At 36.7% G+C, this 14,471-nt stretch overlaps 1 protein-coding gene across 1 annotated transcript in view; it reads right to left on the bottom strand.

Moving 5' to 3' along the window:
* MEP1A (meprin A subunit alpha) overlaps positions 1 to 11,093 on the bottom strand; it is a 41,040-nt gene extending 29,947 nt beyond the window's left edge. The window contains exons 1-5 of the mRNA XM_027772073.1: positions 11,046 to 11,093; positions 10,322 to 10,346; positions 10,186 to 10,236; positions 5,448 to 5,488; positions 4,757 to 4,832 (exon numbers count right to left, since the gene is read on the bottom strand). Of these exons, the coding sequence (XP_027627874.1) occupies positions 4,757 to 4,832; positions 5,448 to 5,488; positions 10,186 to 10,236; positions 10,322 to 10,346; positions 11,046 to 11,075 (223 nt within the window). The 5' untranslated portion in view covers positions 11,076 to 11,093. The remainder of the gene's footprint in view (positions 1 to 4,756; positions 4,833 to 5,447; positions 5,489 to 10,185; positions 10,237 to 10,321; positions 10,347 to 11,045) is intronic.
* Positions 11,094 to 14,471: the final 3,378 nt, after the last annotated feature.

The raw sequence follows: 14,471 nt of genomic DNA, 5'->3' as shown, positions 1-14,471 counted from the left end.
CTGCAGAAGGGACTATGGCGTGACCTTCCCTCCTTGCGGGGGGGGTGATTTCTTGCTTTCTGTCTCTGTCTCTCCAGTAAGCGTGTGTCCCCTATAGCAAAAATCTCTAAAACAAAACAACAAAAAAAAGTGATAACTTTATAAATGCTAACAATAAAGTATATATTTACATCAATGTCTTAATGTATTAAAGTTCTTAAATATAAAAAAATTAAATAAAAATTAAGCCAAGTTATATAAAGTTATATTTCTTGCATATTTGATTTTACAGTCATTCAAATATGTATAATATTGGCAGTTTATCAGCTAACTTTGGCATGTTTTTTTCTGGTCCTTACTTCATTTAATAAAATACCAGTAGAGTTCAAGTGTGATAATACCACATCAAAATAATTAAAGAAACAGTCTTAGGATTAATCAATTAATTAGCTGTGGAAACAACAAAAGCATTCATTAAATCTAAACATTTTTATGCTCTTTTATTGATTCTTACTTAGTTATAATGTGAAGAGACATACCCATGACAGATGAGTAGTCACAAAAGTTTAAAAAAAAAAAACATGGAGTTCAGAAGACAAATGGAAATTTTAAAAAAACATCAAATGAAAATAATGTCAGTATTACATCCCTAGTGAAAAATTTTCTGAATGGTTTGAATGAAAGACAGAACATGGTAAATTGGAGAGAAAAATATTTGAGAAAGGTGAGCAGAGCCTCAGTGACCAATATAAAAAATATCGAGCAGTCAAACATATGTACAATTAAAGTCTGAAGGACAAAAGGGACCCAGTAAAACATTTCATTAAGGAATAGTCCATAATTTCTCAGATTTGGTTATTTAAAAATCACTTCACATATCTAAGAAGTTTGGTGAATCCAAGCAAGATAAATACCAAGAAAATCTATATAAAGATATCATAGCCAAACTGTAACATATGGAAAACTAAATATAAAATATTGAAAACATAGGAAAAAATCGAATACAGAAATAAATAATAGCTGATTTCTTATCAGAAATACTGGAAATCAGAGACATTGTAACTGGGGAGAAATAACTGCAAAATATATCTGACAAAGACAAATAAAAATGTTCCATCTCTTGATAGGAATTGTGGATACAAAAGTGTATGAATTATTAAAAATACTCTCTCTCTTGAGTTAAAAAGGTATATAAATAATTAAGAATTCACTGTCTTGTATGTCAGCAATCCCTAACCTTTTTGGCACCAGGGACCAGTTTTATGGAAGATGATTTTTCCACAGAAGGGAAGGTGGTGGTTTCAATATAATTCAAGTGCATTACATTTATAGTGCATTTTATTTCTATTATTATTACATTGAAATATATAATGAAATAATTAAATACCACAATGCAGAATTAGTGGGAGCCTTGAGCTTGTCTTTCTGCAACTAGACAGTCACATCTCGGGATTCCTTTGAGAATCTAATGTCCCAACTGATCTAACAAATGGCAATATTCAGGCCATGGTGCGAGCAATGGGAAACAGCTGTAAATACAATTGTAAATGAATCCACAGATTGGTACTGATTCAATCCGGGGATCCCTGTTGTATACCTAAAATGCATTCATTTTACATATGTATTCCTTACCTAAAAAAGAACAATAAAAAAATATTACTTCCTAGGTAATGGTGTGCATGCTGAGATGTCTGGGCAAATTGTGAGTTCCTGAAAGTTACTTTGAAATGCATCAAAACCAAAATAGATGGCATAGCAGTCAGGTTGCTGGACTCTCACATGGTCAACCCTGGTTCAAGTCTCAGACCCAATGGCTTGAAACTCATACCGGGAGGTGTGCATGCCTGCCCAAGATCCCAGGAGGAGAAGGGATTGTGGCACGGCCATCCCCTATGGGGTATGATTTCTCACTTTCCCTCTTATATCTGTATCTTTCTCTTTCCAGAAAGCACATATGCCCTATGGCAAAAACTTCTAAAATAATAATAATAATAAAGGGACCAGCAGATGGTCTAACGATTATGTCTTTGGATTCCCACTTGGCTGACATGGTTCTAGTCCTAGATCCGGTGGCTTGAAACTCATGCCAGGTGTATGTGTGTGTGTGCTCAAAATCCCAAGAAGAAAATGGAGGAGAAGGGACTGTGGGAAATGCAAAATGCAAATGATGTAGGCTAAACTATCTTCAAAAAGAAGAGCAAAGTTGAAGAATAGAGCTATAGCAATGGACATTGTGGTACTGGTATGGTAATAGGCAAGTAGAATAATATAACCAAATGGAGATTCAAAAAGAGATCAACAGATAAACAGTCACTTTTTTTTTTAGAGAGAGAGAGAGAGAGAGAAATCTTTGGTATAGGGTGTGTGTGCTCACTGGAGAGATGGAGAGACAGAAAGTGAAAAATCACCCTGCAGGGGGTATGGCCAAGCTGCAATCCTTTCTCCTTCCATTCTTCTCTTGGAATTTTGGGCACACATGCACACATGTCCAGAGTGAGTTTTTCTTTTTGGAGAGTTTTTTTTACTATAGGGTGCATGCACTCGCCAGAAAGACAGAGAGAGACAGAGAGACAGAAAGCAAGAAATCACCCCCCGGGGGGTTGGCCACACTGCAATCCCTTTTCCTCCATTCTCCTCCCGGGATCTTGGGCACACACGCACATGCGCCCAGCATGAGTTTAAGCCACCGGGTCTGGGACTTGAACTGCAGTCGACTACATAGGAGTCCAATGACATGGCCTTTACCTCAACTGCTGGTCCCCAGAGTGAATTTTAAGCCACCAGGTCTGAGACTCCAACTACAGTCAACTACGTGGGGGTCCAGCAATGTAACCATTATGCCATCTGCTCGTCCCAATGGTTAATCATTTCTGACAAAAGTGCCAAGTCAATTCAATAAGATAAAGTTTTTCAACAAATGGTACTAGAAAACGGACTAAAGAATATTGGTCAGTCAATCAGTCTCAATATCTCTGTCCAACTTGTATGCACAAATACTTATTTATAATAGATCATAGTCAAAAAATTGAAATTAGTGAGCTTCTGAAATTAGAGAGTATCTTTTGACTCTGGGCTAGGCAAAGATTTTCTAAATAGGACATAAAAGCACAGAATATAAATTAAAAATTAATATGCTCTTCGAAATACACTTTAGAAAACAAAAATAAAAAAGTAAGTTACAGTCTGGAGAAAATATTCACAATTCATATATTTGACAAAGGACTTTATAATATATATAATTAACAAACAACATGATTAAAAATAGCATAAAAGAGTTTGGCAGACACTTTCAAAAAGAGGGTGCAAAAACAGCTCATAACACAGGAAAGTGTGCTAACTATCACTAGTCATCAGGGAAATGCACACTTGAATCACAGGGAGATACCACTTCACAACCATGGGAACAGCTACAGTTTAAAAGATGTAACACAGCACTCTCAGACACAGAGCAAATGGAACTTTCATACATTGTTAGTATGAATATAAAATGACCCAGCCACTTTGGAAAACTATTTGTCATTTTTTTAATAAAGTGAATCATACGTTTACCCTCTGACCAAGCAATTCTATTCCTCCGCATTTACCCAAGATAAATAAAAGATTAATATCCACGCACTTATTTAGGAATGATCACAATAGCTTTTATCACTCTCTCTCTCTTTTTTTGTAAGTTTACCAGAGGGTATGTGCACTGACCAAACAGAGATGAAGTAAGAAACCCCCCCCCCATAGGACATGATCACAGTACAATCCTTTCTCCATTTCTCCTCCCTTTCAGGGTTCTAGAAAGGTACACACACTCTCAGTGTGTTTTCAAGCTGAGGGTCCAGGGTTCAAGCATGCAGTTGGTCTGTGGAATCCAGCCGCCTTCACCGCCATACCTCCAGGTTTTCTAAACAGTCCCAAACTGAAAACAACTCAGTGTCCACCAACACTAAGTAATCAATGACAGACAATAATCTGCAATATATTGGTACAAAGAAACATTACTGAGTAGTAAAAACATAATTAACCATAAATTCACAATGATATGGAAAAACATCAAAAACGCAGTAAATAAAAGAAGCTTTTATCTGTAAATACAGCAAAATTCTATATGGAAAAATTAGAATAGTGATTGTCCTTTGGGGAGCAGGGATGGAATAGCCTAGACATAGGGGTGAGCTCTAAAGGCAGCGAGTCACTGTGGCTGCCCAGCTCTCAGTTGGATGGTTGAGGGTCAGCCAGTGCCCACACATGGAGCTTCTAATATTTATTTATTTTATCAGTTATTTCCAATAATGAGTAAAATGTAACTTACTCAGATCTTTCATCTTAAAACAGAAAGGAACTGAAATTTTTAATCATGAGGGAAGCCAACCATGGATAAATGAAATACAGACATTTTTGGAAAGGATGTCGTTTTTCTCTTGTAGAAAAAAAGAAGAAATGAATATCCTGAAAAAAAGTATCTTCATACCATATAGTATTTAGATTCACCTAGATTATTAAAGTACAAATTTGTCATTGCTATGAGGCCAAGTAATATTTTGTATTTTTGTTCTGTAGTTGCTCCTGGATTTATTAACATTTTCACGTGTGCTGCAGTTTCTCTTTGATGCGCTATAGTGCAGACTGGTTAAGCTGCACAGATTTTAATGTAAAGTCCTGTATTTCTTCCTATGAGATAAAGAAGCAAAAAGGGCTTATATTCCTCTTATACATTGATGGTTACTCCCAGTCTAAAGCGGATGAACAGAAGGAAAGAGAAAAGTTGAATAGCAGATGGTAATATTACCCAGGTTGTCGGCCAGAATGTAAGGAATGGGAAACTTCCACCTGGTGTTTGGGTCTCTCAGGCCATTTCTGGACTTCTGTGGAAACAGAGGCAAAGATGATTGGGAAGCCTAGTCCTCAAAGTCATCTTGACCTAGTCCTTCACTAAATTCTCAACACAGTCTCTCACATAGTTCAAACTCCCTATAGCATTTGCCTTTTGATTATAAAAGTAATAAAAGTTCCTTAGATATATTTTGGAAAATCAGATAAATTATCAAAAACAAAATAAAGAGGACCCAGAATTTCTATAAAGGGAGAAAGCTGCTATGAACATTTCCTTCTACTCATTCTTGATTTATTAGAAAAATTGAACAAATAAGCCATTTAAGAATTATAGACAAAAGGGAGATAGCTGCTATGAACATTTTGGTACATTTCCTTCTACTCATTCTTGATTTATTAGAAAAATTGAACAAATAAGCCATTTAAGAATTATAGACACTTCTGTGCTATTTGAGCTATTTGATTGTCTTATCTCTGCTTTTGTCATAGCCAACTACAGTGGCAGTTCTTGTGGACAGAGATTAAAGAGTAGAATCCTTTCATCTCTTCTGCAGTTCCAGTCCCAGGACGGGCCTAGAGCAGAGGTTTACAATCCAATGGTACAGCTAGTGTTGAGGGAGGTGATTGTGTCATTGGTAGCTACTCACCTGCAGGAGGATGTCCCCTTGAAAGAGGTTCAAGCCTGCAGCTACACAAATTTGGAAAAAAAAAAGAAAAGAATATTTGAATGAACATTATTCAAAGGCATCTCTCTTAGTAAACTTAATCTTTTCTATTATAAATCTTTAAGTGTTCTTTTTAGTTGCCGGAAGGTATGAGAGAGATGGAGACAGACTGTTGGGGAAAGCATCCCCTCAGGGGCATGGTCACACCACAATCTTTTCTCTTCCATTTCTCTACCCTGTCAGGATTTTGGCACACATGCACATGTGCCCAGTGTGTTTTTCAAGCCATCAGGTGGGACTCAAACTGCAATCAGCCATATGGAATCTGGCTCTTTTAACCATTAGGCCATAGTGCCAAGCTGAAATTGTTCATCTTTACGTGGTAAAACACTTTGGAAATAATGTGAACATTTCCTCGAATTGAGTAAATGTGAATAGCCACTAAGTATCCCTGAAATTGTTCATCTTTATGTGGTAAAACGTCTTTGGAAATAATGTGAAAGTTTCCTCAAATTGAGTAAATGTGAATAGCCACTAAGTATCACGTATCTTCATTTTCTCTTTTTTCACTTTTAGACTAAGAAATCTTGTCCAAGAGTCCTATACGTTAAATGAGTTAGAAAGGATATCAACCACTGACTCGAAACCCCTCATACTTCAAGGGAAGAAATGAAACCCAAAAGCACAAAGTGATACTCTAGGTGCTCAATGGCCAGAGGAACCTTAAAACTCCCGATTTCTGATTCAGGGCCCTTTTTGCCGTTGTACCATCCTGCCTCCTGTCCCTAGATAAATGGGTTGGTCTTGCCTTTTCCCATGAAAAATCCATGATACCTTCCAAAACCAAGTTCAAGTTGCTTCCCTTGTAATAAGAAAGGACAGGGAAATATGAATAGATCCATGCAAAACCTTATCTCTAAATATCTACTGACAAATGTTTAGAACAAACTCTCCCACTGCTAGTATTGGTTAATACTGGTCTCATACTCTTTCTGAAAATAAGATTCCTTAAAGGGAAGATATCTGTAAGAAAACTTCCCGAGCATTTAAAAGAACATCACGTATTATTATAACCTTCATGTGACAAGCATTATTCTCTGTAATATATAAACAACTTCAGAGAGTTTCACTAGGTTGCTGTAGATTGTCACTGATTTACGGCTGGGAAATCAAGCCAAAGAATAATCACCCGACCTCATGTATTGACAGAAGTCTCATTCGACAAAGCCTATGGCTCATTTGGGAGCTGGTTTGGCACCAAGGAGGTATTGGTAATTAGGCACAACATGGTTGCACTTGCTAGCATTAACTAAAGCTGACTCTGCATTGTCCCCTTCCTCACGCACACATTTCCTGATTTCCTTAACCTCCGTAGCCCTGACCTATTCATATTGTGGTGGTATAATTAAGTAACAGCAAAGATACCGTGGCCCCATTGTTAGTAAAACCCAGAATTTGAATAATCTTTTCAGTAGGGGTACTTTGTGTTGGTCCACTCATATTCTCACCTAGACCTATCATGAGCAAAAGTCTGTATTTCCTGATTCCTTGCCCAAATTAGGGAGTATGTGGGGAGTTTTTCCAGAGTGATATCAACACACCCATTCAGACCTTGGCTCCTGTGGTTTGTCTGCATGAATGGGGTCACAGTGAGTGGGAAGTATTTCCTAAATAAGTAAATATCCAGTGAAAGCAAGCTTCAGTCTAACAGGGAAAGCAAGCCTCAATCTATTTACTACCCAGTTTGTTCATGTAGTTCATACTACGTGCCTACCATTTCTTGGGCATTATTCTCATTGCTGTAGATGTAGCAGAGAACAAAACAAAGCCTTTTAAGAAATGAGGATATAAGAAGTAAGTTTCGATGTCTCATCTAATATGAAGGTAGATTTAACTGCATTGGTTCACAAATTGGGTGTAAGTTATGTGAGAAATACCAGAGATAGGGGCAACTCAGATTTAGACTCTAAAATCTACCAGGTGAAAGTTTCATTTACCAAAATGAAAAAGACTTAGAGAAACAAAGCTTGGAGTAGAATATAAGAAGACTAAATCAGTACTGTAAGGCATGGAGAGAAGGTGGTCAGGTGACAGCTGTATCTATATGAGTTTCTCAACCAATTTGTTAGAATCTGGCCACATGGTTAATACAATCAATCCTAGTAAATTGGTCAGAATGACCTAAAAGGAGGGGGATCCACATGGTAAAGACATGTCATTGAGGTTAGAGTTCAGAGGTAGTGTGGCTAACAGTAAGAAATGGCTCAAAGATAAGAAATTAATTTTTACCAGATAAATAAAGATGTGCTCACTGAAGAAAAATGAAAGAAAGAAAGAAAAAAAAAAGAAAGAAAGAAAGAAAGAAAGAAAGAAACCACCACTACCACCACCACCCCCCCAACACACACACAGAAGATGACCACACCACAATTCTTTCTTTTCCATTCTCCTCTTGGAATTTTGGGCATGCATGCACACGCACTTGATGTGTTTCTTAAGCTGCCTGGTCTGGGATAACCACCAGTAGGCCATGTGGCATGCAGCTGCCTTAACCACCATACCACCAGCTGGCCTTTTGACTGACTCTTATTATCATGCATTAAATCGCTATTCATCATTTAGATTGTGAAGAGACTTTACCCAGCATAAGTATACACCTCAGTCCAGCCCAGTTGAGGCTATTATACACATCCTCCTCAACAGATAAAAAAAATCTTATCTGTGTCCCACAAGTGTCTTACCTCTCCATTTTCCTCCAAAATTTCCTTTCCTATGGTCTTCCCCTCCCACACTCTTTTTCTACTTTGTCTCTAGTGTCCATTGTGATTTTTAATGCTTTTATGTTCTCATCTTTCAGTGTCCACTGTAGAGTGCAGTCAGTATATGTTAAGTGGAGACATACAATGTCTCTCTTTCATAACCTGACTTGCTTCACTCAGCAAAACATATTCTGTATTTGTCCACTTTCTATCAAATTCCAGGGCCTTGTTTTTTATGGCTGAGTAGTATTCTATGGAGTTTATATGCCACAACTTTTTCAATCCATTAATCTGTTTGTGGACATTTGGGTTGGTTCCATGTCTTAGCAATAGTGAATAACACTGCAATGAAAATAGTTGTGCAAGCGCTTTTCCAACTGTGTGCTCTCCTGTCCTTTGGTAGATACCCAGGAGTGGAACTGCTGGATCATAGGGTAATTCTATTTGATGGTCTTTGAGGAACCTCTATATCACTCTCCACAGTGGCTGGACAAATTTACATTTCCACCAACAGTATAGGAGTGTTCCCCTTTACCACACCTCCCGCCAGCACTTATCATTATGTGTTTTTTTTAATCCTAGCCACTCTGACTGGAGTTAGGTAGTATCTCATTGTGGTTTACAATGAGGGATGTTGAGCATGATTGACTTTTAAGAGATATTTTGGTGCTTGGCTGTGAGACCAAGAAGCATTTACTCATTTACCTATTCACCTTTCTAAATTAATTCTAGTTTAGTAGAAAAAAACTCTTCCAGGCTTTTTTCAAGATATCCTAGGTCTGGGAACCAGCAGTCAGTGTAATGGCTATGTCACTGGACTCCCATGTAGTCGACCGCTTTTCGTGTCCCGGACCTAGTGGCTTAAACTCACACCGGGCGCATGTACATGCGTGCCCAAGATCCCAAGAGGAGAATGGAGGAGAAGAGATTGCGGTGTGGCCATCCCCCCTGTGGGGGTGATTTCTCTCTTTCTGTCTCTCTGTCTCTCTCCGTCTTTCTGGCAAGCGCACGTGCCCTATAGCAAAAAAAAAAAACTCTCCAAAAAAAAAAAAGATATCCCAGTCTGAAACTGCTTTCCTTGTGAATGAGGCAAAAACAAGAGGAAAAAAATAAGTCTAGTCATTAAGAATGTGATTTTTCATTTTATTTTCCTCAAACAGCACCGAGCTATTGAGCATGAGTCAGAATACCTAGTAGTGAGTCTCCTTAATGCCACCTGTAATCTTGGGCAAATCACTCTAACTACAAGGAGCCTCTTGTCTCTTCCTCCAAAATGAAAGCTGCACTTAGCCCACTACGGGATATATAATAGGTTTTATAGCCAGTAAGTGTTTATGATGATGAATGCCCCTGCTTCTACCAATCCTAACCAAAGACATTGGAAAGTGGAGTTTATCATCTCAGAGAAGAACAACAGGGGAATTAAGAGAGAGAGTGACTCAGATTTTCTGTCTTTTCAGTAATGGAGAAGACCTGGGGATTTCTTCAAGAAATATCTTTGTGAACAAAATATCTAAACAAAAATATCATTATACTCTTCTCTAAGTTCCAACCAAGCAGTTGTTAGTGAGTATAATGGGCCAGTAGAGTGGCTAAGAATTTTTTTCTCCGCTAAATATACCCACAGGCTTATTCTTTACATTTTTCTTTAGCAAGTAGAATAATCATCCATTTTTTTCCTTTTTCTCATAATAGAAACTAAGTAGAAAAGTAAAACTCTTATAAACAGAAAACTTGTCATGTATTTATAGATCCACTGAGAACACACCAGCTCTCTTAGAAAACGTGGCCTAGCTTTCCTTCTCTTCCCATTTTCCAAAACCTAAAAATTCTATTAAAGCACTAGTAGATACTTCTATCAAAAAGGTACAAAACAGTCTTATGAAGATAAGTGCTTCTAGAAATCCTATCACTAGTTTTAAATTATTTCAAGACATTAATAACACAGAAATCAGACCTACCTAAATTTATTTTTGAAATATCTTCCTGTTCATCAAAATCTGTAAGCTGTACTGTTAAAAGTGAAAAGAAAAATGTTACTAGTTTAGCTGAACAAAAGAACATTCAGAAACACTCCACGTTTCTATTGATTCTTACCATTTCCTTCAGAAAGATGTTTAATCTGAAAGGAAATAAATATACAGAAATGGGTAATGTATACTAGAATCATTATTTCTAAATATCCAAAGAACAAAATTCTACTTACCGATACAGCTGCTATGTGGACAAAAAGAATAAAAGTGAGAATGCAAATGTGTTTAGTCCAAACCATTGTTGCAAGTGGACTGAGTTCAGGAAAGACACCTTGTCATAAATACCTTTTAGACCTTGTCCATTCTGTCATATTGGGAACTTTGACCCTTTCATATATATACTGTAGTGTTAAAAAGATAGTCAAAGGAAATGTCATTAACCCTTTAGAGAACAAATACTAAGTCTTTAAAAGCACAAACTCCTGAGACTAGAAAAAATTTAAAAAATACTGAAATGAGCATATAAGAACCAATAACTTTCCTATATGCCAGTAATAACTGTTTATATGCTATACAGATAAAAGATCTCCTACACAATAGTAATAAAGTAATCTATTATATGATTGAAAAGCACCTATATCTGATAAAAGATAAATTTGAGTTTTGTGAAAATGTTATAACAAAGCAATTATGGAAGAACATAAGGAAGAAAACTACATATATATATGTATATAAAATCTATATATACACATTGATATATTTGAAGAATTCATGGATTAGTTCAATATTAATCTATAAATTCGAAGTTATTTTGTAAAAATCTTAACAGGGGTTTCAGTGGAACTTACCAAACTGAAAAAACTGTCTTTGAAATCCATGTGAAAGGGTAAACTTTCAAAAGTAGCTAAGAAAGTTCTGAAAAAAAAAAGAATTAAAAAAATGGATCTTCCCTCATGTAATATCAAGAAATTTTATAAAATTATGGTAATTAGTGTGATATTGTCAAAATGGAAGATCTATCAGTGAGTCTATAGAATGGAATAGAAAGTATCAAAATAAATGCAAGTATGAATGGGACCTTCGTATGCAAGAGGAACCAATAAAGCAAGAGGGAAACATTGGTTTCTTCAACAGTACTGTTTGAAAAATATGGTGTTTCCATAAGAGGAAACACCATAAAATTCTTACACCAACCATTCACACAAATAAACTCCAGATAGATTAAAGAAGTAAATATGAAAACCTAAACTTTGAAAAAGAAAATACCCTTAACCTTGAGATTTTAAAAAAATTGCTTAAGCAAGGAAAAAAGCATAGAAATTAAAGAGAAAGAGAATAATTAATTTGACTGTTATAATTTAAACTCCTTTGTGAAAAAAATTATAAAATATTTCAAAGATAATCTATAGGTGAGAAAAGATATTTATAGTGCATATAATTAAATAAAAAATAAGTATTAAGATATGTAAGAAATTCCTACACATCAATAAGAAAAATAGCTATATTATCTAAGAGAAAAATGGGCAAAAATTATAAATGGAAAATTCACAAAAAAGGAAGTCCAAATAAACATATAAGAAGTTTTAACCTCACAAGTAATCAGGAAAATGTACATAAAGTGAGGAAATAGTAAGTCTTAGACACTGCTGCTAAGTCAGCAATTTGACGTCATCAAATAAGGCTAATATGTGCATAGTTTGTAGGCTAAAAACTTCACTTATAGGTTTATCAGGGGTCTTCAAAAAGTTCACAGAAAATGCATGCTATGGAAAAACTATGCACAGATTTCAAAATTCTTTGCCATAAACTAAACCTGTACTTTAATTCCATTTTTCTATGAACTTTTTGAAATTTGCATATATATGTTAAAGAAACTCACACATATGTGCATAAAGTATTACATAACATATTAATTGCTGTACATTTTTATGTTAGTCAATAAGTGAAAAATACATTTACTGTAGAAGAAAAACTAAATTATGGAATATATTGACTCATACACAGGTAATTATTTAAGAACAAGTTCTCTGAAAGAAAAAGTCTTCATTTGTAGTGTTCGCTAATTTCTGTGGTGCATATATTCCCACCATGGTCAATGTCAAGCTATCACTGTCACTGATGCAGTGTGCTGAAGATATGTACACAGTAGTTTTTTGACTTTTTTTTTAATCTGCTCCAGTGTAGTGCTGCATATATTGCACCCATTCTTCTATTCTCTCATGTACAAGTTATAAAAAATCTCTGATATCAGAGCAACCTTCAGTTCTAGAGCCTGCACCTTTCCACTTCAGACTTAATACCAGGCAGGTGGGTTAGTCCTACTGTAACAGAACAGTTCGGGAGGAAGAGAGTGGGACATCTGAGCTATAGAACAGAAGGCATGACAACTAGGGTCATCTTCTGATGGTAGAAGAGGTCTATGACTGACTTCTGTTTGATCACAGCCATTGGTGGTGAGGTGGTAAAATGGAATAGATATGTGATGGTATGGCATCTGTGATGTCCAGGTTCTTGGTGTTTTGCACAAAGAATTGAATGAAACATCCAATAATGAAAACAAAGGGTAGTTTACTAAGGAAAAGTGAAAATACACTCCCGAGAGGTAGAAACAGCCAAAGCACAGGAGAGAGAGAGAGTGGCGCAGGGGCCCTGACAGTTAGATTCTATGGGGGTTATAACTTTTTTAAATCTAGATGGTGTCAAGTTATCATTCACTGATTGTTCTCCTCTTATTGGCTATATTAAATATGGTTGGACCTACTGATTCATCTCATTGCCTATACTAAATATCGCTTAGTCAACTAGATATTTCTCTACTGGAAATCTCCCACCGACGTTACCTTATGTGATCAATTTTTCCATCTGGATACATAGATAGATGTTCTGGCCCCCTTACCTGTTTCCATTTTCTAACTTTTTAATGTCCCATCTTCTCCCTAAGAGGCATGAACTCCATAAATCTTTTTGAGGAGTTGAAGGTGGGTGGTTCTTCTGCAACTGCTTTATGTTGGAAGGGAGCATTAGCCCTACCTACTGGAGACAAAACAATTCTTGCTTTATCTAATCTAGGTAGGAGAGTGGGGCCATGGGCAGGTTGTTGAGATAATCCTTAAATGTGTCATTGGGAGGGCTGTCATTGGTCCTAGATAATGCATGTTAGGATTCAGTGGAGGTCCCAAGAGGATGGTATCCCTGAAGCACAGTCATTTGCAATTTTATAGTCTTTAAGAGAGAAGATATAAACCAGATTAGGTCTAAGAGACAGAGTCCAAAAATGAGGATAAGAATTAGCATTAACAGTGGCCCCAAGATGGGCAACAGCCAAGAGAACCAGTTCCAATTTTTTTTTTCCAGATTCCTCATGAATCTGACTATTTCTGTCAGATTTGTGAAGCCCTGTCAGCCAATTTCTTGGCAACATCTCTTACCAGGCTGGGTTAGTTTACATAGAAGTAATACTCTTCTTCAACGAACAGACAGAGCCCACACTTTTCTGTAGTCAGAAGGTCTGACCCCCTTCTGTTTTGGAGTACCACTCCTGCCAGTGAATCTATTAGATCTTGGAGAATTAGGGTATTTTGAGCTATTTTATCTAAGTTGTTTGAGAGCTCTTTGGATTACTTTTCATTATAAGTTAGGGAGATGGACAGACCAGCAGCCCTTGTACTCATTACAGTGGGGACATCTAGCCCCACTAGAAGGGGAATGAGTTATATGACTCTGTTTGTCCTCATGTAAGCTGTCGGGGGAACAATTAGTGACTGCTGGGGGCAATGGTGATCTTGGGAGATAGATAAACCAGCATTTAGGTTCCTGCCCAATGTGCAAGGAGGCACAAATAGGAAGAGCCACAAAGAAAATTCCAGGAGTCTCAAGGCAAAATCCAATGTCAATAGTAAAGAGACAAATTAATCGATTACTTTCATTTTCCCAGATGTAAAGGCTTCCTGCTAAGGTTACTCCCATAAGCAATTTGTATGGCCCAAGAGATATATCCTGTGTGGATCCTTGGGTTTTGTTTTCGTGTTGTAAATAATATTGCAACGTGTCTATATAAACCAAGGTGGTTAAGTTTTCATGTTTATGTACAAGGAGACATTGCTTGGTTGTAGGTTGGTACCGTCATGCCAAGAAAAGATGCTAGCGCATTGGTTAGAACTCTCTTGGCAATATCCAGAATCTTTGTTCAGTAGGGTAGAAGCGTTAAATTGAAGCTTTTCTGAGAACCTCACTGGCTTATTGAAAGGTGTGTGTTGAGTTACTTAGTAGTTAGC

Source organism: Tupaia chinensis, unplaced genomic scaffold (assembly GCF_000334495.1).
Source record: "Tupaia chinensis unplaced genomic scaffold, TupChi_1.0 Scaffold000252_1, whole genome shotgun sequence".
NCBI lineage: Eukaryota > Metazoa > Chordata > Mammalia > Scandentia > Tupaiidae > Tupaia > Tupaia belangeri.
Note: the sequence above shows the minus strand (reverse complement) of the source record. Positions and strands in the feature narration are given on the sequence as shown.